Raw genomic sequence first — 24,886 nt, forward strand, 5'->3', positions numbered from 1 at the left:
AGGTGGAGCCGGGAGGTGATTTACCTCTGTAAATGGCACTGGTGAGAGCGATGCTGGATCCCGTGTCCTGGTCTGAGGTCCACATTTTGGACAAGGTGCAGAAAAAAGGCGCGAGGGCTGGACAAAATGGCTGGCAGTGAGCCAGTGACCGAGCTCAATCTGCTTTGCTTATTGGAACGAAGGCTGAGAGGTGACTTTGTCCAGTGTAAATCCTGCCTCCGACAGGGCTTTGAGAGGAGAAAAGCAGACTCAGAGCCTGGGGCTGGATGCTTCTGTCTGGAAGATGCTTCGGCCAAACATAAGTGAGTTGTTTCAATACAGGGGCAACGGAGTGAAAGTTGAGGACCTGTGATCTAGGTCAGACCAGATGATCTCACAATCCCTTCTGGGCTTGAACTCCCTATGTTTATGCAGGAGCTCAGACTAGTAACCAGAATGGTCCCTCCTTGCCTTACAATCCAGGAAGGACAGTGACCCGACCCCACAGGCCTGGAAGCAGGTCCTCTCGTTCTATTGCCAGCTGGCTGTGCGGGACAGGATGGAACCAAACACAACGCACCCTTCTGAACTGACAAGGGGATGAGGAAAAGGAGGAGGAGGAGGCAGTGCAGTCTGAGAGACGAGCCTGGATTTGAATGTTTTGTTAAAAAGAAAAACACTCAAGACTTCACCACAACCCTTCCGAGGCAGACACCCAGGGACGGATTTTTAAACCACTCACACACAAGATTACTGGGGAACAGTGTGTGCAAACTGCGAACAACGGCCGCTTGCATGCACAGTCTCTGTAACAAGGCGTACAAGTTATGGACATCCCTGCCTGCGTTTTGTACACACACCGGTGGGTCCCGTGTGCTTGAAAGTCTGTCCAGGAGCCAACTGAAATTTCCACCCTTGGATTAAGGAGAATAAATGGCTGTCTGCTGGGGATGGATTATGGGAACAGCCTCAGAGGAGTAGAATCTGACATTTCTTTTTTGGCCCACTTAGAGTATACTGAGCACAGCTGCTAAGAGAAGATGAATCAGGACTGGATTTTGGTGCTCACCTTGAATTTATTCCTCTGGCTCCTCCTGCAGGAGTAGTAGCACCCGAGAAGGATTTCTGTTCGCAGTTGGAACAGACTCTGGGTGCTGTCTGACTGTAGGCTGGAATGTCGTTTCCTCTGCACTGCTCTACACTGAGAGCTCTGCATTGGGGTTTACTATTGTTAATAAAATTAGCCTTGTTTTAACAGGGACAAAATATTGCAAAACAAGCTGCAGTAGCCCCATAGATGAGGAGGGAAAGGAGACAGTAATACATGTAGGCAGGAGGGAAATTCCACTGGAAGGCAGGGGAGTTGGGAGGAGGAAGGAGGGATTTGGTGATAGCTCTGTTGTGGTAACAATTTACACTCCGAGGCCTGGCAGCTCTGGACAGGGGAAGATTCAGCAGTGAGGAACATCCTATAGTGAGATGCATGATCAGTGCAGGTTTCAGAGTAACAGCCGTGTTAGTCTGTATTCGCAAAAAGAAAAGGAGGACTTGTGGCATCTTAGAGACTAACAAATTTATTTGAGCATGAGCTTTTGTGAGCTACAGCTCACTTCATCGGATGCTTATGCTCAGATAAATTGGTTAGTCTCCAAGGTGCCACAAGTACTCCTTTTCTTTTTACCAGGAGAACGTTACTGTTAACTCAACCAATACCCTTCACTTACCCAGCTGGATGCCTTTCATAGGAGGACCACAAAGCACTTCAAGATTATTAACTGAGCCTCACAACTCTCTGTGAGGTAGGTAAGTATTGTTATCCCCATTTTGCAGATGGGTAGAACTTAGGCACAGAGGAGTGAAGTAACCTGCCTAAGGCCAAGAAATGAGTCAATGGCAAGGTAAGGAGTAGAGCCCAGTAGGTCTGATGCCCAGTCGTGTGCTCTGACCACTAGACAGTACATCCACTCCGTGGCCAAAGTTGCCAGGACTGGAAAGACAAAGCCAACCTAGTTTCGAAAGAGCTGGTTTTACTCAGCATCTGCTTTTGCATGGCTATTTGTGTGGTGGTTTTCCAGATATATGATTCCCAGGGGCTTTCCCAGAGGCCCGGACAGTCTAGGACTCACGAGTTCCATGGGCAAAAGGAGACTGGTTGTTGAAGGGTCTTGGGCCGAGTTCTGTGCCTCTGTATCTTCAGACGAAAAGCTGCCATGCCTGGATACCTGGAAATATTGGGCTGCTTCCGGCACCTTACCCCAGTGCTGCTGAGCACCTGTGCTGGGGGCTGAGCAAGGCGCATCACCCAGGGACTCGCTCACGCTGTCCTGAGGAAACTGGCCACTGTCTGGGCAGCAGGCTTGTGATGGAAGAGTCAGAGGTGGCTCCTGAGGGGGTGCCACTTGGAGGCTTCCTAAGGCCTCCGTGCTGGGATTCGGAGCCAGGGCTTCTCTCTGTTCAAGATCAGCTCCACTTGCAGCACTCAGGGGAGACTCTTCAGCAGCTATTGAGGCTTGATAAGTACATCTGCTCTCCTGCACATCCTTGCAGTCCAAGGATTCCTGCTGAGAACACCTGGGGTCCCTGGGATCTATGTCTAGGTCAGAGTCTGTGGGCAGATGTGGTTTTAATTCTATCTCACTCCTTGCTTTGCATCCTGATTCTTGAACTTGTGTCTTGCTTTCTGCTGATGCTTGGGCAGGGTTGGAAGCTGCTTTGCAAACATGAGGAACTTTACCTTGGACTCTGGGGCCTGATTTAGTAGCAGCTGAGCTGAAAGAATCTTCCTCCCCACTACAGTCTGGCTCAACACTTTGGGCCTCCTTGAATTTTTCCAGTATCTCCTCAAGGATCTGCCTGGTTTCTTGACACTTCTGCCATGCCTTGTTCCATACCTCTAGTCCTTTGCAGCTGTGCATGGTGTAGGCTTGTACCTTCATCTCCTGGAACCTCTCTGCTGAAAACTCCACAGATAGCTTCTGTAATGATTTCTCTAGGCATTGTAGGGCCTCCCGATTTACTGGCTGTCCCTCTCCAAGCTTCACACAAGTCACGTGAATTTTGCAGTCAAGGTTAAGCGATGTTATCTAGAAAACAGAGCAATAGTTTTTTGTTTTTTTTTGTCACTCATCTAGTACCTGCTGTCTCTCCTCCCCCAGGATCCCGCCTGCTGCTGGTGCAAGAACCTTCTCTTATACCTTCAGCCAACTGCGACCTCCTTCCCATGCTCTCCATCTAGTGAACTTCTCTCTCTCTCTCTCCAAACCTCATTTCCCACTTGCTTATTTATTCCTCTGTAACGTCTCTCATCCCCTGTTCTGCTGCAGCCCCTCCACACCGACTTCCTTCTGGAGTCCTACAGAAACTCCATCATAATCACCAGCCTTGAGTTTCTTCACTAGTTTGTCTCTACCAGTGCCAGGAGAGCACATCCTCTAGGGAGAGCCGAGGCTGGGGGGCGCTCCGTTTCCTTGCTATGCAATCAGCACTGGGGGCCTCAAACTATTTCACTGCTCATACATTTCACACTCTACCCTACAGATTCCCATCTCCTGGCTGAAAGCAATGTTGTCTAGTTCCAGTTTGCTGCAGAGTAACAATATGGAGCAGTTAGCTTAGCACAGTCACCTTGTCACAGAACCTGCAGAGATTGAGCAGAGTTTCCAGCTCAGCCTGCTGCCTCTCCAAGTTCGTGTAGAAACTCCTCAGTTTGGCCTGCATGGTACCTCTGGCAGCCTCGAAGGCTTGTGCCTCTGGGAACATGGAGCCTTGGAACTCAGCAGCTTCCTTACATAGCACAAGTCCTTTGTTGTAGTGAGCCTAAGGGAGGATACAAGGAAAACTATATATTCCTAAACAGGCTCGGCTGTCTTTATCCTGGGGGCCTTGTTTGCTGAGGGCCAGGAGCTCTGCAGCTGGAAGATTTCAGCAACAAAGTCAGAGGAATGTTCTCCATTTGGGCACAAACATGTCTGGGTGTGCAAGGAAGCAGAAGAGAATCATTCTGTCTTGGGAGGAAATAAGAGTGGAGGGTCTCATTCTACACTCCCCATGCTTTGACATCATTTAATTCAGTGCATTGCATGGGGCTTCTTATTTGGGTGGATTAAACAGAAGCCTCAGGCTCCACAGAACCCTCTCCTGGACTTCCCCACAGCACTGGACCCCCCCTTGGAACAGAATGACTGCCCTCCAGAGCTGGAGGCTGGGAGAGGGATGAGGAGGCAGGAGTGTTAGGGGTCGGAGCCCATACATGATCCAGAAGTATAAGGATTGTCTCACATTTGGGACTAGGGCTGTGCAACACTGGGAACCTCCTTGCAAAAATTTGACCTGACAATTAAATGTTGATCATACTAGCCCTTTAGATGGGCCCATTATTGCTCAAACAGTCAAAAATGGCATTTTCTGCAGATCTGTAACAATATTGGGCCATTTGTAACAAAATTGCAATGAAAATGTGAGAAGCTCTAATTCTGGTTCATTCTGAGAATCTGGCAAAGAGCCCTAGCAAGGACCATGTTCCAGACACAGACAATATAGCTATAGCCAGGACACAGGTTACAGAAAAGCATCCTCAAACGTACTGTAGCCTGAATAAAGAATTCCTTAAACTGCTGGTAGGATCTCTCTGGGCTGTCCGGGCTCCATTCCTCAGTGCTCAGCTCATGGAGCCGAGAATCTCCTTCATCAATCCAGCAAGTGAGCTATGAGAAGAAATATATAGGATTTCCATGAGATCTCAGTTATTTAACAGCTGCCACTTCCCTGGGAATTTCCCCTCCTTCCCTTGGGTCATCCAGATTTCACAGAATTCGTGAACATATTTTTCCCAGTAACCTAGTGATTAAAATCAGGGCTTCAAGAAAATCTTGTTGTTCTCCATGTTCACTTGGTATCAGTGGCCCATGCTATAAGCAGAGAAGTTTATTTGCTTCACTCAACTCAGAGCTGAAGCAAAGAAATCTTTTGCTCTGTCACTTAGTGACTGGGTCCTGGATTCGATGAATGAGATTCAGCAAATGTTGCCATGGTATCCAAGGTGCAAGCTGTCCTTTCCGGCAGCATGTCTTGGGGAAAGCACTCACCTTGCTGAATTCTGCCTCAAACTCCTGGATCTTTCGGAGAAACTCCAGGCGCTCCAGGCAGCTGTTGGATTTCATCACCAAAGTGTGAACTTCTTCTTCCACTTGGTTGTAGAGGCCCATGGCTGAGTCCATGCTGTTCCTTAAGAACAAAAAGGGTGATAAGTATATCTGGCCCATCTCTGTTCACCTACAACATATCAGCCGCTGGTGTGCAGAAGACCATCCACCCCTCCTAGAATTAGAGCTGTTCCCTTCTGATTCCTGGTAAAGAAACCAACAGAGGGAGTCCTCTGAGCATCACAATCCCTTTAATGGGCACAGGGGAACCCTAGCCTTTGTCCGTGAGCTCCCTGGACCTGGGTTCTAGTTATGACCCTGATGCACACTGTTGGGAGCTGAGAAAGACCATGTGCAAAGATTGCTCTGCTTATTAGCACAGTGGCACTGAAGGATGGCATGTGCGGAGTGGAAGAGCCGCAGTCCTGTTCCTCCGCACTGTAGCCCACCTTGGGAGCCAGAGCGGAGGTCGCAGAGGGGCTGTAACTTGTAGGTGATGCTTTGCCACAAGCTGAGCCATGCTGCAAATGTTTCCAATCCCATTAACACACGAGGGGACTCACTGGATTTGTACCTGTCCAGAAAACCGCATTGTATTGCTCTGTGTGGGAGCAGTTTGTGCCCACAGACTGGCCGGCCCTGGGGCAAGGTACATGTTACTCTCCAGGTGTTTGGAGCCTGAATAGCTGCAGGTGTAATGTCAGGTGATTGCACATGTGCAGCCATCTCCCAGTTACACTGAGCAGGTTGGAGTTGGATGCTGGATACCAGAGGGAGGGATGGCGCTTGCCAACTCCGCTCTCTATCACCTTGGAAATATCCTCCACCCCACCTGACTCTGTCACAGCCTGTGCGCGAAAGCGAGGCAGAGGAGCTCAGACAAAGGAGTGGGGGAAGAGTGGCATAAACTGAGGGAGAAGGAAACTGGCAGGTTTTGTGGCGGGCGGCTGGCTGGAATCAATGTGATAGCAGGAGAGTGGGTTTGTGTGTGGGGGGGGAGGGGTGAGAAAACCTGGATTTGTGCTGGAAATGGCCCAACTTGATTATCATACACATTGTAAGGAGAGTGATCACTTTAGATAAGCTATTACCAGCAGGAGAGTGGGGTGGGAGGAGGTATTTTTTCATGCTTTGTGTGTATATAAAAAGATATTTTACACTTTCCACAGTATGCATCCGATGAAGTGAGCTGTAGCTCACGAAAGCTCATGCTCAAATAAATGGGTTAGTCTCTAAGGTGCCACAAGTCCTCCTGTTCTTTTTGCGAATACAGACTAACACGGCTGTTACTCTGAAACCTGTGATATTATTGGGAAGCAGTGCCATCTAGCAGCCACACTAGAAAATAAAATGAAGTAACATTGGATGACATCTGTTTATAGTTGCATCGAATTGAGCTCTGCAGGGGACACGAGCTCCTCTTCTTCCTAGTGACACGTGCACACATTCTCCAGCAAAGCCCAGGGAGAAAATCCTCACCCTGCTCAAGCGAATGGTCCATGGCCGTCTACCAGGCCTGGGCTGAAAGGGGCGGTGGAATTACTCCTGGGAGCTTGGGCCTGAAGGCTTGGTGGGAGCTGGCAGAGCTAGGCCTGGGGAAGCGGGTGGTGGGGGGAACACCTTGAAGGGCTGGCGAGAAGCCTGTGCTGGAGGGTAATATGCTGCATTGTCCCCAGAGGAGCAGGGGATCTGCAAGTGCAGCCAATGCCAAAGGCACAAGCATCCTGAAGTCAGTAGGGTGAGAGCTCGGTGCTCAGTGTCCCTCTTCTGGGGCAGGGATGGCTCCAGTCCTCCATACCTGATGTCCGGTGAGAAGCTAAGCCGGGATGCCTCCTTCCTCAGCCTGGCCAGCGTGGCCCCACCCTCTCTCTGCAAGCTGACCAGCTGCACGTTGCTGAGCACTGCCTTCATCAGCTCCCTGTACCTCTCCATGCACTCGGCTGCCTCCTGCCCAAGGATCAGAGACACACACGCTTGTCACTGGGATTGCCCTGCCCTTTGCCCCATCACCCTCTGAATCAACAGCACCAAGTTGGCGGTCAGGGGCGAAGGTAAGAGAGGGGACACAGCCTGAGGTCAGAAAAGGCCAAGGGCACTTGATTTTACCCTGGGACAAAATGGAGTTAAATGCCACGTGCCATGGGAAACACACATTGTCCTGCAAATAGAGCCTTGGAGGAGCTATCTGAGTCACCGACTGCCTAGGTCAGTTGTGGAAGCGCCTTCACTGGAGGGTTTCGAAAGGAGGCTGGAGCCGTCTGTCTTGGAGGGTTTAGACACAAGTCCTGCATCATGGCAGGGGGTTAGACTAGAGGATCCTTGAGGTTCCTTCTAACCCTACGGTTCTGTGGTCCCTTGGCCAGGGGATCCCAACGTGCGTTCTGGGCATGAGACAGTAACAAACTCAACGCAGAGATCACCTCATCCACCACTGACTGCAGCCACCTTTGGGGTGCAACATGGCAGCTGTCTGTGTCCCCTGGGACCTGCACAGGGGCTTCAGGCAGGCACTTCGGAACGATATGGACTGGAATTTGACAGGGCACTAGCGTTCACGCTCCTCCTCTTGCAGACCTTCCCAGGGAATCTGCAGTGACCACAAGTAATCAGGGTGTTGGTGTTAAGCCTTAGCCAATAAACAGCATCTTCAGCAGAACAGTGCATCGCACCTTGCCAGGTCTCCAGCTCCAGTACAGATTCACTGCGACTGCTGCATGCGGTTCCTTGCAGTCCGAGCAGTGACACAGCCTGGCCCGACGCAGCTTGTGGGCTGTGCCAGCAGAAAAGCACAAGGCTGGCTTAAAAATTGTTTTGCAATATAATAATTGCTTCTGTGCTCTTAAATACTGATTATGAAGCAAGCAAAAGCTGGGGGAGAGATTCACTGCTGCTTTTGATCAAATGCACCTAGAGAGTTCCTCTGGCTCTCCCGGTGGGCAGGAATTGCCCAGGGCTGGATTGCCATTGGGCAGCAGGAGATGATGGGCAGCACAATGCACATACTAATGTTTGGGGGGGTAACTGCGCCCAGAGCTGGTTGCAGGCTGTCCTGTTTGGAACTCGGCACCATGGCTGTTACCTGCACATCCTCTGGGAAGTCGCCCTTCTCCAGTTCCTGGATGGAGCTCTGCAGTAGCTTGGAGGCTTGCTTGAGATCAGCCACAAAGGGATGTAGCTTCTACGGGGAAGGAAACACAAGTGGGTTGGCCTGTCCTGGGCCAGGAGGGCTGACGGATGGATGGCAAAACAGGCTTAGGGTAGAGAGGGGGAAAAGGTTTAGATTGGATGGATGTATAAACAGCTAGACAGTAGTTTAATGGCTGACAGGGAAACAATCAGGTGGAAATATGGATGAATAGCAATGCAGCCAATAAGCAGGGTGGGAAGGTTAATTGCAGAGAGACATTGTAGATAATAAATTTCTAAGCAGAACTGAGGTAGCTATTGATATTTAGCTAAAGTTCTGGGCCTTCTTGTTAATTTCTTGAACTTATGTGTAATACACATGAAAACCACTGCTTGCTTCCGGGCATCCCATGGGAATTCTCAGTCTCTCTCTCTCACACACACACACACTCTCTCTCTCTCACACACACACACACACAATTTTTGTGATACATTGAAACACGGATGTACTTATTGCGCTGCAACCAGTTGGCGTAACCTGCAGCCAAATTCACTCTCCCCGCAGTCGGGTGTTATTGCAGTACCAGTAGCCTGTGCATTCTCGTACATTGTCTTCCTGCATTACCAAGGTACCAGGGATTTGCCAGTGATCTTCACTTTCAGTTTTATGCCCCAAGAGAAGCAAGTCCCTTGCTGAGGGACAAGGGCTCCAGCAAACACAAGGAGAAAGCTAAAGGCCATGATAATAGACACCTGGAAGAATTGAACCCACTCGCCGTGGCTGTAAGGGAAAGTACCATCCAAGTCTGGCGTCAGCTGGGTGCTGTCGACATATCGGCCCAGAGCTCTGAGGGAAGTCAGCACCTCCACCTGCAGGAGGGAGGGACACCGCTTGTAAATACGATGGTGAGTTCTTACAGGGGCATGTAAGCAGTGATGAGCTGCCAGAAGCTCAAGAACCAGTTCCTTCACTCGCTCCGGGTCTTGGGCGGCACTTCAGCGGCACATCCTTCAGTCCCTCCGGGTCTTGGGCAGCACTGAAGGACCTGCCGCCGAAATGCCGCCGAAGACCCAGAGTGAGTGAAGGATGCACTGCCGAAGTGCTGCCGAAGGCTCAGAGTGCCACCGGGTCAGTAAAAATTCACATGGGAGCCTCCCCAGCCGAGAGCTCAGGCGGGATGGACAGGACGGTCCCGTGGGCCACATCCTGTCCGTCCCGCATGAGCTTCCCCAGCCCTTTAACAACCGGTTCTAAACCGGCTTCAGAATTTAACAACCGGTTTGCGCGAAGCGGCTCCAGCCCACCACTGCCTGTGAGAGTGGTGGGTAAGAGTCTGGTTTGGCAAGGCTTCCCCAAGGGGATCCTGAAGCCTTTTGGGCATGAAAATCCCTCTCTCCTTCTCCAAATGATCCCTGCTGCCTGAATCTGCAAAATGGGGCTGGAAGAGTCAGAAGGAGAGGCTGCTGGCTGAGATTCCCAGCTGTCCGCTCCTGCCTGGCTAGGCTGTAAATCCTGAATCCCACATGCAATGTGCTGGCTCGTTGCGCGCAGCTGTGTCTCCCTCTAGCGAGCAGAGCTGCCTGCTAGTTACTGGCAGCAAATGAGTCCGTTCCTCTGTTGGCTCAAGAGGTAGAGGGGCTTGTTTCATCCTGGTTTCATCCCCATGCAAGACCCTGGGGTCTGTGTGCAGCTGTGGTTTCTTACACTCGGTCTTTATTCAGACAAACGCTCGCTGAGTACAGACCTCAGGGTGTTGCCCACTGGGGACTCGACCCAAAGCCCATTGAAGTGGCTTCAACAGGCTTTGCATGGGGCCTGGTGAGAAAAGCTACTGGCCCTAGCATTTTAGCAGTTCTGGTTCCTTCCCGAGACCCTGACCCAGCGCTGGCTCAGAAAAGTCACTATCTCTAACTGAAGCTCCCTGGGGCTCTGTGGTTTTCGAATGCACAGCAGAACGCTGGCATTTTAGTAAATCTGCCAGGACAGCCAAGCTGGGTAATCGAACTCATTAATATTTCACATTATATTAATTAAACAGAGCAGCATTAAAAGAATAATAAACCCTTTCAAGTTCTGAGTTATTATGCTAATACCCGTGTCCAGCGTGTGGAAGTAATTGGGAAAGTACTCGGCTTCCCCTGGGTGGCTGCAGTCCATTACTGCCGTCAAACAATGCGAGGGCGGCAAGAATTACCAGCCTGGGAGACAGACAATAGGATAAAGGCCCCACAGACAGAGAGAAGGGCACCTCTCCCTGCTCCTCATCCGAGACAGGGTCCAGGTATTTCATAACGAGAGGGAGGACTGTGCACCTGGGCAGGCTCTGCTGACGATGGCATGGGAATAGTGGAACCTGAGCTCTAGCTACACGACCAGGGCAGACACACAGACAGAGAGAATCCATCTAGCCACTGCTCTTGCCGGCACAGATGGAGCCCTGGTGAGCTAGGCCAAGGTGGAGATGAGGTGGGGGAGCACGTCGGTCCAGCTCCATCCCCCTGACTGCAGAGACGAGGGAGGAAAGGAAGGGACCATCCGTCAATACAGACTCTGTTCTCCTTGCAGGAGAAGGTGCAAATGGTATAGAGACAAGGCTAGGGAGCAGCTGCTGAAAACGCTGCTCCAGCCCTCACCTGCATTCCAGGTAACTTCTCCAGGTGCGCAGCCACCTCCTTCTCTGCCAACAGCAACACAGCATGGACGGAGGCAGGTGAAGATCTCTGCAGGGGAGGGCAGAGTAAATGTCACTCCTGGCAATACGCAGGACATCCTCTGCTTACTCTGCACGTAACGAGAATTGTCGTGGCAACTCTGAGACCAGACAACCAGGAAAGTGCAAGCATGTAGCAGCACAGCATCGCCCTCGCAGACGGCTGGGGGCCGGATGCATTGACGGGCCCCGGGAGATCGGTAACTGGGACTGTGGAGGAGGAGCCTGGGCAGGTGTCCCAGGGAGAGCAGGGGTTACGCAGTGTTCCCTAGATAAATATATTCCACTCCAACAGAGGGTAACTGAGACCTGCCTGAATAAATGATCTTGGGGATGCTTAGGGCAAAGAGTGTGGATGAGATCAAAATCTTGGCCTCAGGGCATTGTAGACAAAGGGACTGTCAAAGGATCAGCTCTAGGCCAGCAGGGACCTGCTCACAGGTCCCCACCCAACGCAATACACTCCAGAGGAAATTCGAGAGGTGCTTTAGGGACAACACTGCCGAACTTTACTGATTAGCTGGACAGAAGATCTCGCCCACCCAAGCCGACTGTGCTTACCTGGGCCCCCTTATCCCGCTAAGCTCACCACTGAACAGAGACCAGCGTGTACCTGGACTGATCTGAATGCCGTGTGCAGGGTCGGGGAGGGAGGCTGTCTCCTGGCATCCACCACAATGGTCAGCCCTCTGTCCCTTGTTTCCCTCCTGGAGAACGAAATAAACCACAGTGAGCTCTGACTGGAGGAAGAAAACGGCATTAGTTAAGAGTGGCAGACCCTCAGCAGCTGATTTGGGGTTTCCCCATCCCCGCTGGAGAGGAAATGCCCCCCTTTCCTGAAGGCACCGTCCTGGGGTCCTGCACTGCAGCGGGGAGCGAATCTTCCAGCTCGGGCAGACAGACTCGTGCTAGCAGAGCTCGTGCTAGAGCGCCAACCAGAGCAATGCGGGCAGTGGAGGCATCAGCTTGGGCGCCCAGCCCGACTCACCCCTTGCCATCAGAGCCCGAGCGTCAGCCCACACTGGAACCTCTGTATTTCTGGTTTTAGCACTCTCACTCGAGTCCGCCCGCTTGGGTCTGTCTGCCAGGCTGGGAGCTCGCTGGTCACTTCTGGCCTCAGTGTAGACGTGCGCCCACTGATGTCTGGTGAGGGAAACTCTAAGGGCCTCCTTTCCCCTGAGAGCTGCTGTCCCACTCCCTTCTCCCCCACACTTCAAGTTGGCACCTCTGTCCTCGCCCTCCCAGCCATGCAGTAAGTCAGCGCCTGCGTGAGAGCCCAGACTGAGGCCAAGAGGGAACGTGAATTCTTCAAAGCTACTTCAAACCAACCAACAGGAGGTGCTGTGGCCCATCTCCCCACCCTTCTCCATTCCAGACCAAAGCTGAGGGAGATACCTGCTGGATTTAATGGTTCTGAACCCTTGAATACATGGCTTGGATTACCTCACGCCTTCTCCTGCATGGAGACAGTGAACAGTTCATCACTTCACACCTACCTCTCTAGGGGTTATTTTACCATCAGTAGCGTAGGTGGCTTTGGGAGTGGCGGGGATGTGCATGTTTCTCTCGCAAACAGGGAAGGGCTGGAGCAATCCGAAGACCCCAGAAGCAGAGCCTGATTTACCAGTTAAGTCAAGGTTTCAGTGTACTGTAGAACTCTAATTTTCTCTTCTGCGAGGAGTAGGTGGCCTTGCCTATGGCTGGCCCTGGTTTCTAGCCTTGAGTACTTCACTCTCATGCACAATGGCTAATGACATTGACAAAGAGGCACGTGGTGTGTACATTATCCTCTGAATTAGTTACATATTTCAGTGACTCTTCCTGGGATTGTGTCTCAGGCTGAAACCCTGGGACATGAACATAAACTGTTCCCTTTCCTCCGGAAGATCTTCGGGGCATTTGGCCCTGGCCAGCCTTCTCCCCCATGGCAAGAGCCCCACCTCTGCTCTCTCTCTCTCTCTGCCTGCTCCCCTCAGAAATGCCTGCACACCCCCAACATCACACACGCTATTTATCTTCACATCCCACAGCAGCCATGGGATTTTGAAGGATGGGTGGAAAGAACGTCTGAACTACCAATGCAATGTCCAACGTTCTCCAGTAGGGGGCAGTGGTACACATTTCAGCACGTGGCGGGTGGAATCCATGCAGCTACACACAGAGGGTTAAAAGCCCCCAAACCACCACAGTGAGCAGTTCCAGAAATAATGCCTTTCACAATAATTGACTGGGCCCCCGGAGAGTTGCCAACAGCCTAGAGCCACCTGACTCCCTTTTGCCAGGCAGCAGGATGGGGACACAAAGCAGGCAAAGGACAGAGTATGGATGTCCAGCTCCCAGGCAGAACCTGCCCCCTAAACTCCATATTCCCCAAATTCCATTAACCCGTGTTTACCCTCGACTATGCTGCTGCCTGAAAGGAATTGGAATGGGGCATGCAAGCCTCCGTACATGGCAGGAAGGGGTTAATGGACTGCTGGAGGCCTAGTCAGCCAAACTGAGATACCTGGAACAGAAGTCTGGCTTCCAGGGTAAAAGGCAGAGCCCTGCTCAGCTGCGGGGAGCAGGCAGAGAAAGAGCAGAGGCTGGAGAAGGCTGGTCAGGGCCCGGGGCCTAGCAGATCTTCCCGAGGAAAAGGCAGAATTTAAATTCACGTTGTTCCCTCCTTGTTTTGGAATTGGTGTGCCCTGCAAGGGGTAGAACTGTAAGGGACCTGCTGCAACCCAGAAGGTGTTGGAGGCTGGGCAGAGCAGAGGAAGACTGGCTGGGACACTGAGGCTGAGTGGCTGCTGCGCCGGGCGGTGCTCTGCTAGGGTTATGCTATATCATGGGTGTTGTGGGAAGGGTGCTGTGTTCTCCCCTTACCTGGGGATGGAGCAGAGGTAAAGGAGGAGCTGGGCTACCTCTCTGGTGGAGCACCAGGTGGCTTCCCATGCTCTGCTGCTCGTGGTCACCTGGATCAGGGCCCTGCCAAGCTTATCTGTGCTCCCTGCAGCCAGGAAAAATCAAACGTTGCGTTAACAGTTCACAGTACTGCCCAAGCCCCTGTGTTCAGGAGACCCCCAAAGACATCAGATTTTTCAAAAACAAAGGTTGGGCTCTTTTATTTGCCTTCTCTTTTTGAGCCTTTAAGAGTCACATTTTCAAGCTGTTTTCTCTCTGCAACCATGAAGGCTAGAGACATGCTTTTTCTTAAAAACAAAACAAAACAAAGCAGCATTTCAACCTATTCCATGATTCCAGGAATTGAGGCTTCAAGGAAAACACCAGGTATCGGGAGACTTGGCAATGTTATGTTTGCTGTGGAGTGGGAGACCACAGAGAATCCAAATGTCATCTACTGCATGCTCCCTTGAACTGCTCCATCCCACGACCACATGGTTTCCCTGAAAGCCCTTAGGGACTGCTGCTTGCATGGTACTGCACCTCCAGTATGTCTCCTGGGGGACTTCATGGAACAGCTGCGGCAAATACTATTGGCCTAAACTCCCGCATGACCTAAGAGAGGTTTTTTGCAGGAGTGGGTGGGTGAAATTCTGTGTCCTGCATTGTGCAGGAGGTCAGACTAGATGATCATAATGGTCCCTTCTGACCTAAATATCTATGAATCTATGAATCTATGACCTCACTTTCACCTTGATGACTGCTAACGCCTCAGGTTCCCACCTGGTCTGAGTAGCTGGCGTGGAGGATCTTGTCAGAGGGTCTGGAGGAATGAGTGCAGTGTTGGGAGCTCTAATTCTGGCTCTGGGGGGCTTTCATCTGTGTCTCAGTGTTCTCATCTGTGAAATGGGGGGAGAATGTTTCCCTGCCTACCTGGGGGGCTCTGCCGTGCCTTCAGGAGATAAGAACAGGTTGGGAAAAGTCTGGGTTTTCCCTACAGCATTTTTTGTTTCTGTCAGAAATGTTCAAGTTTTCATTGTAAATCTCTCGCCCTCCCCCTCTCCCCCTCCAAATATTCAGTTAAAAATTAGTTCTCAGCCACTTCAAAAAAATTTCAGCTGACCCGGCAAATAATTTTAGTTCTATTGAAATGACCAGCTGAAATTTGTGCCATTTTGGTGCTTTCCATTTTGCAACAAAACCCCTAAAAAATGTAGGCCGTGGGACATTCCCTGCGGAAATTTTCACTTTGACCACAAAAAGCTTTCATTGAAAAAAACATTTTGAATGAAGAAAAGTGAGTAGGTCTAATCATGATCCTATCACTGAGTTCAGTACCTGGCAAACAAACTACGCCCGAGCGCAAGAGCTCAACGCAGAGATCCTGCCATTGGGGTGGCCGTTGAGGGCTGGACTCTGCAGACAGTGGCTCCTGGGCAGGAGAGCTCAGGGTGGCGGCACAAAGACCATTCTTACAGTTGGTGTCTTGGAGAGAGTTGATGTCGAAGAGAGACGCATCCATCTGATCGGCACCTGGCCAGGAAAACAGATCAAAGATGTGGCAGACTTCTTAGTGGAAAGGAGGCAAAGCTTGCACAACTTACTACCACGATTGCTTTATACCTAGTATTGTACAACCCTCTATTGGCTATTACCTTTCCCAGCCAGCTTAGCTCTGTTCATCCTGGGAGAGTAAATAGCCGACATCCTTTTCCGAGGCCCTTCATGTTGGCTGGTACCAGACAAACTATCCCCTGGGGATGCCGGTTGTCGTTGGCCTTTGAAGAAGGAGAATTTGTGGCTGGCAGGGGGAGACTGTGGCCGAGGGAGGTTTCTCATTGCACCAGCAGGAGACTTGAGAAGCTTTAAGTATCCCTGCTTTGTCACCTCCTCGGCTTTCGTTTCCTGAGTCGCTACTTTCTGAAGACAGCCAGAGAGGAGTCTGGGAGCGACTGCCTGGCCTGGCCTCCGTCTGGGGTGAGCTGGACTCTCTGGAGCTGTGCTTGCCGAAGGGAACTCCAGTTTGGGCACATCAGACTCCTCCAATATGGCTGCCATCAGCCCAGAGCCAAAGCTCACAGGGTTCTGAAGGGCGGCCACATAGGACTCACGGTATCGACACCTCGGCCCATGGAATTTTGGGTCTCTGTTCAGTTTTCTCCTCAGACACGGTGTGCAGGGACCCTCCTCTGAGCTCTGCCCTTTCCCACAGGTCCATTTTTCTGCTTCTGACTCTCTGTTCACCCTTGGAAGCCGTGATTTATGCTCTGATGGCACCTTTATTGCTCTAGAAGGTCTAGGTTGCTCAGCAGATGGTTCTGACCTGGCCAGAAGATCCAGCTTCATTTCTTCAGAAAACTCCAGCAGCTCGACGTAGTCACCGTCCAGGTCCTGGCTGATGATATCGCACAGGCTTGGCACAACGAACACACTGGGCTTCTTCCACAATCCTGCTTGATCCACCTTGATGAGTCCTGGATATTTGCCCTGGCTGGCCCTCCAGGGAACATCTTTGCCGTCTTGGACGTTACCCATGCTGTTACCATGTGGCACCTGAGCATCAGTCATGCAAAAAGACATTGTGCAGCTCTGTGATGCTGGCTCTACCATCCCTTCAGAGCTGCCCAGGTCCAGTGCATGTGCTGGAAGGGACACTCCGACCTGGGTGGGACTTGGTGCTGCTTTGGGTTTGCTGACGAATTCTGGCGTGGCTATCTTACTCCAAGGCACAGGGGCAATTCCCTTTTCTGTGGCTACCAGGCAGGTGTGCAGAGGTGCTCTCTCCAGGTCTCGGTTGATTTCCTCCAGCCACTCCTTGGTGAATAGCAGCGTGTAGGAGGATTCAGGAACTGTTCTTTCTTCCACAGTGCGCAAGTCCTGAGAGAGGCACTTTACAGTGATGCAGGCAGATTGCTCTCCGTAGGGCTCTGCTTGGAGGTAGAAGTCTCCTGGGCGTAGTAAGAGGGGGTTGAGTGGTGCAAGGTGAATGACCACTTTCTCGTGAAGACACAAGGGCCAGCCTTCATGGAGAAAGATGCAGTTAAAGTAAGGCGCCTAAGAGAAGAAAAAACCACTATGTTAATGAAATGGTATCTGGCCAGCTTAATGTGGCCTAGTGGATGGAGCGCCGGACAGGGAATCAGGAGACGGCTCTCCCACAGGCCTGCCGGGTGATCTTGGGCAAGCCACTACCCTCCCCGGCCTCAGTTTCCCTATCTGTAAAGTGGGGATAATGAGCCTGTTCTCCTTTGTAAAGTGCTTTGATACTGATGAAGAGCTGTGTAAGAGCTCAGGATTATTATGATTATATGGCCTTTGTTCCACTGTCTGCGAGAACCTTGCAACCCGTACTGGACAATTTGTCCCAGTCCCGGTGTGCGGCCGGGCCGGGCCGTTATTCCCATTTGGGGTGGGAATAATGATGTACAGACCGACTCTGCAGTGCCACAAGATGCCTCACAATGATTAATAAACCCAGCAACCTGGGGGGCTTGGGGAAGTGTCATCATCCCATTTTATAGATGAGAAAATGAGACCCCGATAAGGTGATTTTGCTGCAGGCCCCTAAGAGAGAATCCAGGCATCCTGTACTGTTCCTTGCTTCACTGCCAGACTGCCCTGCCCCTAGGTGGGATTGCACAGCTTTTAGCGTCTACACGGAAAGCTTGCTTCAGTGGGGGCAGCCTGCCTGCACCCACGCACCCACGGCAGGCCTGGGGCTGAGAGCTGGGCTCTGGGGAGGCTTGTGGGAGGGGGAGGCTGGAGTTGTTATTCATGGACTCACACAGGCCACCTGCCGCACGTGCTCAAAGAGGCGCTTGGCAGGAATCAGGAAATCAAGGAGGCAGCATAACCCGTCGCCCTGGTAGTTGCTGTCGAGCAGGCGGAAGAGCTGGCTGAGGACAGTTGGGGCTGTGACTTCAAATGGCGGATAGAGGGCTAGCAGGGCATTCTGCACCGCGGCATCCAGAGACCGGGGATCCTGCCAGGGAAATGCATCATCCATTAGACAGATCAACACTAGCAATGGGCCAGTTTCCACCCCTGTTGGGGACCTGTCCCACCTCCCCCACTTTAATATACCCCATCCATCACTCGCTTTCCCAGCCTCCTCACAGAGCCTCCAGACTGGCCCTCCAGCTTGGTGGGAGTGTGGAAGTGTCTGCAAAGGAAGAACACTGATTTAAATATACCAGCGTGGCTGGCAGAGTCACGTGCAACAGACGCATCTCCTCGGGAGTAACCGTGCTTTTCTGGGACGCGGTGTACATTAGTTACGACACTGCTGAAGTGAGGAACGGTCTAAAGGTCTGAGCCAATTGGGGAGATGTCACTCGCGTCACAAGGACTGTCTTTTGAACAGACCTGTTAAGGGGCTTTTGATTTAAAGGGTCACCAGTATGCCTAGGTTTATACTAGTTTGATTTGTGGTGGGCCTGAGTTTCCAAGTGCAGGCTCCAAATTCTAAACTCCTCAGATTCAGGAGTATTCACACCTGGTGATTTGGCTCAGCCCATTATAGGGAGATTAGATCCGGTCCCAGCTTCCCCCTAGTTCAGAGCTGTTCACAGCTAAGCTCTTTCCCAGACACTGGCAGGTGTCTTAGAAATACAATTGCGGGGAGGGCTGACAGTGCATGAGGCCAGGCACCTTGATTGCTCTGGTTCAGCCTCATCCCTACATTTCACTGATTCCCAACCAATCATTGGAGAATCTGTTAGGAAATATCCTACATATTCTACAGCCCCATTCCTTGCAAAACAAAACCCGCCAGACTAAAACAAGAGCCACCATTTGTGTAAGGCCCACTCAATGATATTTCCAATTCGCTGACCTGACTCTGCAGAAGCAGTTAATTAAACAAACCCTGTTTCCCAGGCTGTGCTAATCTGACTGTCATAACTGGCACACAAAGGGAAGCAATCAGGATGAGTTCATGTTAAATTTCAGCTGTAACGGGGTGGGGGGAAATAAAAATTGTTGTCAAATAGAAAAACCACATAACTAGTAAGGGCAGACATTGGCTTTTCAAGCCATTAGGATGGGCTTTCAAGCCATTCATGGAGAGTAAATACGAATGCAGCTATAATAGCCTGAGATAGCACTCCCAGCGCTACTATTTGTGAAGGAAGTGGACAGGTGGACAAATAAAGACTTGCCTGGATTTGCATGTACAGAGGCCCATAGACACACACAAATGGCGGTTTCTGAGCATGCAAACCAATGTTTCTGCAAAATCTGGGCTGATGGAAGAATTAACCCCAATGTACTTTTTAACTAGGATGTGCTGAGTTTTTATAGATCTGTAAAATCTCCTGATCTGTCTCTGTTCAATCCCTAGATAACAGAGAGCGCGCGTTTATCTCCTGCTGTCAAGCTTGACCTGCTACAGATCTGAGCTTCTTGACCTGGTAGGAAGGTCAGTCTCCAAATTTAACTCTACTTGATATGGAGGAATTCCAAAGCTCTGAGCACAGTCTCAAGCCTAGAGGAGCTTTAGTTAGCAACCTCCCATTGATCCAGCCAAGAGCTGTATCAGCAATGGCTTTCTGGTACTTGAACAAGCCCAGCCACTTGCCCCGCGGGGTCTGTAGCTGTCACACGGGGACTGAGGGGGCGAGACTGTCACACACATGTCGACATGGGGACACTGGGGGAAGTTAAGTGGAATCATCCCAAGGTGTGAATTTAGAGGGCACTAGTTAAAGCACATTAAACCCCTCTGTGGACATGCTACTTTAGAAGTAAAGTTGCCTTTGTCCAGCTTAGCTTAATTAGCTTTAGTGGGTTTTAGCTAATGCACTTTAACGGCACACCTTTTAGCTAATTCTGAGGAGCTTTCCTGAGTGTCCCCAGGTAGACACACCCTGCCATTAAATTCTCACTTCTCAGTGAGGCAGATTTCAGCCTGGTTGCAGAGCTCTCTGTTTACCATTTTAAAGTGAAGGCTGTGTCAGACTTGCCAGCCTTAGGCCTGGTCTACATGTAAAAATTAGTTCAACATAGTTGTGGCGCTCAGGGGTGTGAAAAATTCACACCCTCTAAGCACTGTGGTTAAGCCAACCTCGCCCTGGTGTACACGTGGCTTGGTCGATGGACAAATTATTCTGTCAGCCTGGTTACCGCAACGTGGGGAGGTGGATTCCCTACAGCAGTGGAAAAACCCCTTCTGACAATGCAGGAAGCTAATGTACTCAATGCTTTTTTTGCCTCTGTCTTCACGAACAAGGTCAGCTCCCAGACTACTGCTCTGGGCAGCACAGCATGGGGAGGAGGTGACCAGCCCTCTGTGGAGAAAGAAGTATTTTGGGACTATTTAGAAAAGCTGGACGTGCCCAACTCCATGGGGCCGGATGCACTGCATCCAAGAGTGCTAAAGGAGTTGGCGGATGTGATTGCAGAGCCATTGGCCATTATCTTTGAAAACTCATGGCGACTGAGGGAAGTCCCGGACGACTGGAAAAAGGCGAATGTAGTGCCCATCTTTAAAAAAGGGAAGAAGGAGGATCCTGGGAACTACAGGCCAGTCAGCCTCACCTCAGTCCCTGGAAAAATCATGGAGCAGGTCCTCAAGGAATCAATTCTGAAGCACTTAGAGGAGAGGAAAGTGATCAGGAACAGTCAGCATGGATTCACCAAGGGCAAGTCATGCCTCTCTAATCTAATTGCCTTCTATGACGAGATAACTGGTTCTGTGGATAAAGGGAAAGCAGTGGACGTGCTGTTCCTTGACTTTAGCAAAGCTTTTGACACGGTCTCCCACGGTATTCTTGCCAGCAAGTTAAAGAAGTATGGGCTGGATGAATGCACTATAAGGTGGAGAGAAAGCTGGCTAGATTGTCGGGCTCAACGGGTAGTGATCAATGGCTCCATGTCTAGTTGGCAGCTGGTGTCAAGTGGAGTGCCCCAGGGGTTGGTCCTGGGGCCGGTTTTGTTCAATATCTTCATAAATGATCTGGAGGATGGCGTGGATTGCACCCTCAGCAAGTTTGCAGATGCCACTAAATTGGGAGGAGTGGTAGATACGCTGGAGGGTAGGGATAGGATACAGAGGGACGTAGACAAATTAGAGGTTTGGGCCAAAAGAAATCTGATGAGGTTCAACAAGGACAAGTGCAGAGTCCTGCACTTAGGACAGAAGAATCCAATGCACTGCTACAGACTAGGGACCGAATGGCTCAGCAGCAGTTCTGCAGAAAAGGACGTAGGGGTTACAGTGGACGAGAAGCTGGATATGAGTCAACAGTGTGCCCTTGTTGCCAAGAAGGCCAATGGCATTTGGAGATGTATAAGTAGGGGCATTGCCAGCAGATCGAGGGACGTGGTCGTCCCCCTCTATTCGACATTGGTGAGGCCTCATCTGGAGTACTGTGTCCAGTTCTGGGCCCCACACTACAAGAAGGATGTGGAAAAATTGGAAAGAGTCCAGCGGAGGGCAACAAAAATGATTAGGGGACTGGAACACATGAGTTATGAGGAGAGGCTGAGGGAACTGGGGATGTTTAGTCTACGGAAGAGAAGAATGAGGGGGGATTTGATAGCTGCTTTCAACTACCTGAGAGGTGGTTCTAGAGAGGATGGTTCTAGACTGTTCTCAATGGTAACAGATGACAGAACGAGGAGTAATGGTCTCAAGTTGCAGTGGGGGAGATTTAGGTTGGATATTAGGAAAAACTTTTTCACTAGGAGGGTGGTGAAACACTGGAATGCGTTACCTAGGGAGGTGGTGGAATCTCCTTCCTTTGAGGTTTTCAAGGTCAGGCTTGACAAAGCCCTGGCTGGGATGATTTAATTGGGGATCGGTCCTGCTTTGAGCAGGGGGTTGGACTAGATGACCTCCTGAGGTCCCTTCCAACCCTGATATTCTATGATTCTATGATTCTATGAAGTGTCTCCTACGCTAAGGCCGCACAGCATAGTGCTGGGCTGCAAAGCAAGCTTGTGTCAATCTGCTTCTGCCCTGACGTGCAGGCACCTCCTCTAGAGAGGTTGCGGGAGGCAGGGAGCTATGTCCATGTGAGCCCATACAGTGCTGGCCTCCTGACCTCCGCTGAGATCTGGCGTCCCCTGCAAACAGACATTTGCACAATACTGGGTTTTCTCCCCCAGTCAGATTGGCGCAAGGGGCCTGGTTGGGTGGCTTTGGGGCATGGGGATGCTACTCTTTTGTAGACTATCTTGCAAGTCAGCTTCATCTCTCTGTTCTGTCCTGCTGTCTGGGTACCATGGCACTTCAAACCGCCTGTCTGCTGGTTCTCATGCCCTTCCTTGGTCTGTTGACTGGGACAGTGAATGGAGCAGCCGGTGCTGTTACTCCCAAATCTCAAAGGAGAGCTCGGTAATTTAGCCACCTCCCACCAGCTGGTGAGGTACTGAATTCACTGGGTGTCCTGTTGCTGTAATAAAACAGAGATGAAGAAGTCCAAATCCTGCCCCCCCTCCACGATGAACCAGTTCAAATTAATGTTGTAATTTGTAAAGCAGCAGGGCCCTCTTAAACCAGGGTTAAAGAAAATTTCCAACTGAATTTGTGGCCCCCATGTAGAGACAGAGAGAGAGAGAGAGAAGAGGAGAGTGGGATTTTACAGATCCTAATGACCCGACTTTATTCTTGGTGTAATTCCACCAAGGTCAATTCCACCAGGGATGATTTGGCCCAAGATGACAAAACGACTTAATGAAATGTTACCAAAAAACCTCCCATCAGTAAATGAGACTAATTTGGCTGTGAATAGAGAGCAGCAGCCGCATGCAAATACTAGGCAAAAAGGGACACTAACTAGGGAGTGATTAGGAACCAAAGGGAACTGACCAGTCGACTTTCTTCAACCAATTTAAGTGAAGTGCAAAAAGAAAACAAAAGTCACTAAGAGCATAAAGAGACTGAGATTTTATAAGTTATTTCCATTTCAATAACCTAAAGTGTAGTTAAAATGGAGACAATGATGTTTCCCCAAAATCCCCATCTGTTTTTATAAAGCTGTCTGTCTGGATCTCGGGGAAGGGTTAGATCTTCACAATAAATACAGTTTTGGCACTGTAAGGTTGTTCATTTAACTCTCAAGTTACCAAGCATACCACTCCCTCTCCCTTACGCAGAGCTTTGAGAACACAAACCGGCAGCCAATAACAATTCCACTCCCGCGGCTGCAGCTCTTACATCAGGGGAGTTTAGCTTGAGCAAGGACTGCAGGATCCAAACTTTAAAGATGAGTCAAAGCATCAGGGAAGGTAAGAGACAAGGTCCGTACAGCACATCCCAGCCGCTCAAGGCGGCACAGTGTGTCAATAACAGTAATGCAGCTCCTGAGAGCCCTAGCATAGGGACCCGACGTAAGGAATATCGTCTCTGCATAGCAAAGGGAGAAGGAGCGAAGTTATTAACACACAGTTTCTGGCTCTAATTCCCTGCAGCCATAACAAGGGAGTGCGGGGAGGTTTTAACCACAATGTTTTGCAGTCCCACACACTTCCATCCAAACAGCTGCTAGTGATCTTTGTGCCCTTCTTTCTACTTGGTGCCAAACGTCTGCTCAATCTGCTGGAGACATGGTCTCTGCGTGAGAAGGGAATTCTCCCAGGCACAAATGGTTTGAGAAGCGAGCTCTGTCGTCAGTCTGTCTCCCCATTCCCACTCGGCAAGGAGCAGTGTTACACCTGAGCGTTAGCATTTCGGGGCTGACAGCCACGCCCAGTGTGGCACAAAGCATACAGAAAGACAGGGCCTTGGAAAGGATGCCACCCACCGTGCACTGAGAGCGTTAAAGCAGCAGGCTACTGCTAGGACTTTGCTGCAGGGCCAGGTGTGCGGTCTGTGTTGGCAGCAGGGGACAGAGGAGAGAAGCAGACAGGGAAAGCTAGTGGGAAAAGTCATTAAAAAGGTACAAAAGCAGAAGGCATTACCATGGTTTGCTAGGAAGTGGCAGGGAGGCTGGCAGGAGCAAGGAGGTAACTGTCACTTCTCCCTGGATGCTAGAAGTTTTCCTAGTGCATCTAGTTGCCCTGCCACTCTCTCCAGTCCATGCAAGCGGCTCTTTTTTCTTCTGGCGGATCCTCAATGAAATCCAGGTGCCCTAGAAAAGTTGCAGGGAAGCCAGACGAGGGGCAGAGGGGGCTCTGCCTGAGTCAGGCCAGCCTCTGCCTCCGTACCTCCATCCCGTTCCCGACCAGAGTAAGGCAGAGAGGATCCCTCCCACCCAGCCACCCACCTCTCGTCTCTTGTATAAAAGAGCAAGCCCTGCTTGTGAAGGGGAGGGGGAGGGAATGGAAAGGGGGAAGGAGGGAGGGGGCTGTCTGGGAAAGACGTCTTAAACTCAGTCTAGCTCACGCCTTGCTGCTTCATCTGCAAAACATTCACAGAGCGAGCCAGGCCCCAGGAACAGCAGCTCCCATTGTGCACAGAGGCAGGCTTTCTTCATGCCCACACAGCACACGAACTGGGGTACGAGCAAAAGAGGCAGGGGAAGCATCTTAAAACCAAGCGGCCAAATCCATCCTTGGTGCGTGCCCATGGAACTCAGTGCGGTCCCACCGGGGTGAATCTGGCCCATGGTGCCTGCCAAGATGAACACAAGACGCCCACACAGGCTTGTTTTTCTAACTGTTCTATTTCCCTCCAAAGTGTTTTTTTTCTCTGTCTCTTCCTGGAAGGGGTGTGCCAGCCACTGCCTTGAAATCTCCCCTCCTGCCTGGGTGAACTAGCTTTGCTTAACCAGCCACTCATTTCCTTTGTAATGTGGCAAAATCCACTTCCAGGCTCAGGGCTGTCCAAGCTGTGACTCAGATGATGGGGAAGGAAAGCAAGAGTGAAGCAAGACAATTAAAGGAGACCCTCCTGCACACAGGCAGGACACAACCCTGTCTCTGCCCTGCACAGTATCCAGGTCTCCGTTTCTCAGTGAGCATTTTCAGAAGTAAAGTTTTTTTGGGAAAAATACATCATAAAACTGTACTGGGAGAAAACCACTGCAGAATCCTAATACAGAATGCTGCAGCAGCTTTGCAATGACCGGGGTTATAGAGAAATCTGTCTGTCTGTCCATACTT

At 50.8% G+C, this 24,886-nt stretch overlaps 1 protein-coding gene across 1 annotated transcript; it reads right to left on the reverse strand.

The window, feature by feature from the left end:
- Nucleotides 1–1,989: 1,989 nt before the first annotated feature.
- On the reverse strand, nt 1,990–24,000 carry KIAA1755 (KIAA1755 ortholog). Its single transcript, XM_073309246.2, has 14 exons — nt 23,744–24,000; nt 17,625–17,822; nt 15,496–16,894; nt 15,179–15,373; nt 13,823–13,946; nt 11,571–11,664; nt 10,881–10,967; nt 9,000–9,116; nt 8,200–8,298; nt 6,919–7,067; nt 5,064–5,202; nt 4,563–4,682; nt 3,604–3,795; nt 1,990–3,062 (listed from the first exon to the last, which is right to left on the reverse strand). Exons 1-14 carry the CDS (start codon nt 23,744–23,746, stop codon nt 2,007–2,009), a joined length of 3,972 nt encoding a protein of 1,323 aa, XP_073165347.2. The 5' UTR covers nt 23,747–24,000; the 3' UTR covers nt 1,990–2,006.
- Nucleotides 24,001–24,886: the final 886 nt, after the last annotated feature.

The sequence above is a fragment of the Lepidochelys kempii genome, chromosome 13 (genome assembly GCF_965140285.1).
Source record: "Lepidochelys kempii isolate rLepKem1 chromosome 13, rLepKem1.hap1, whole genome shotgun sequence".
Classification (NCBI taxonomy): Eukaryota; Metazoa; Chordata; order Testudines; family Cheloniidae; genus Lepidochelys; species Lepidochelys kempii.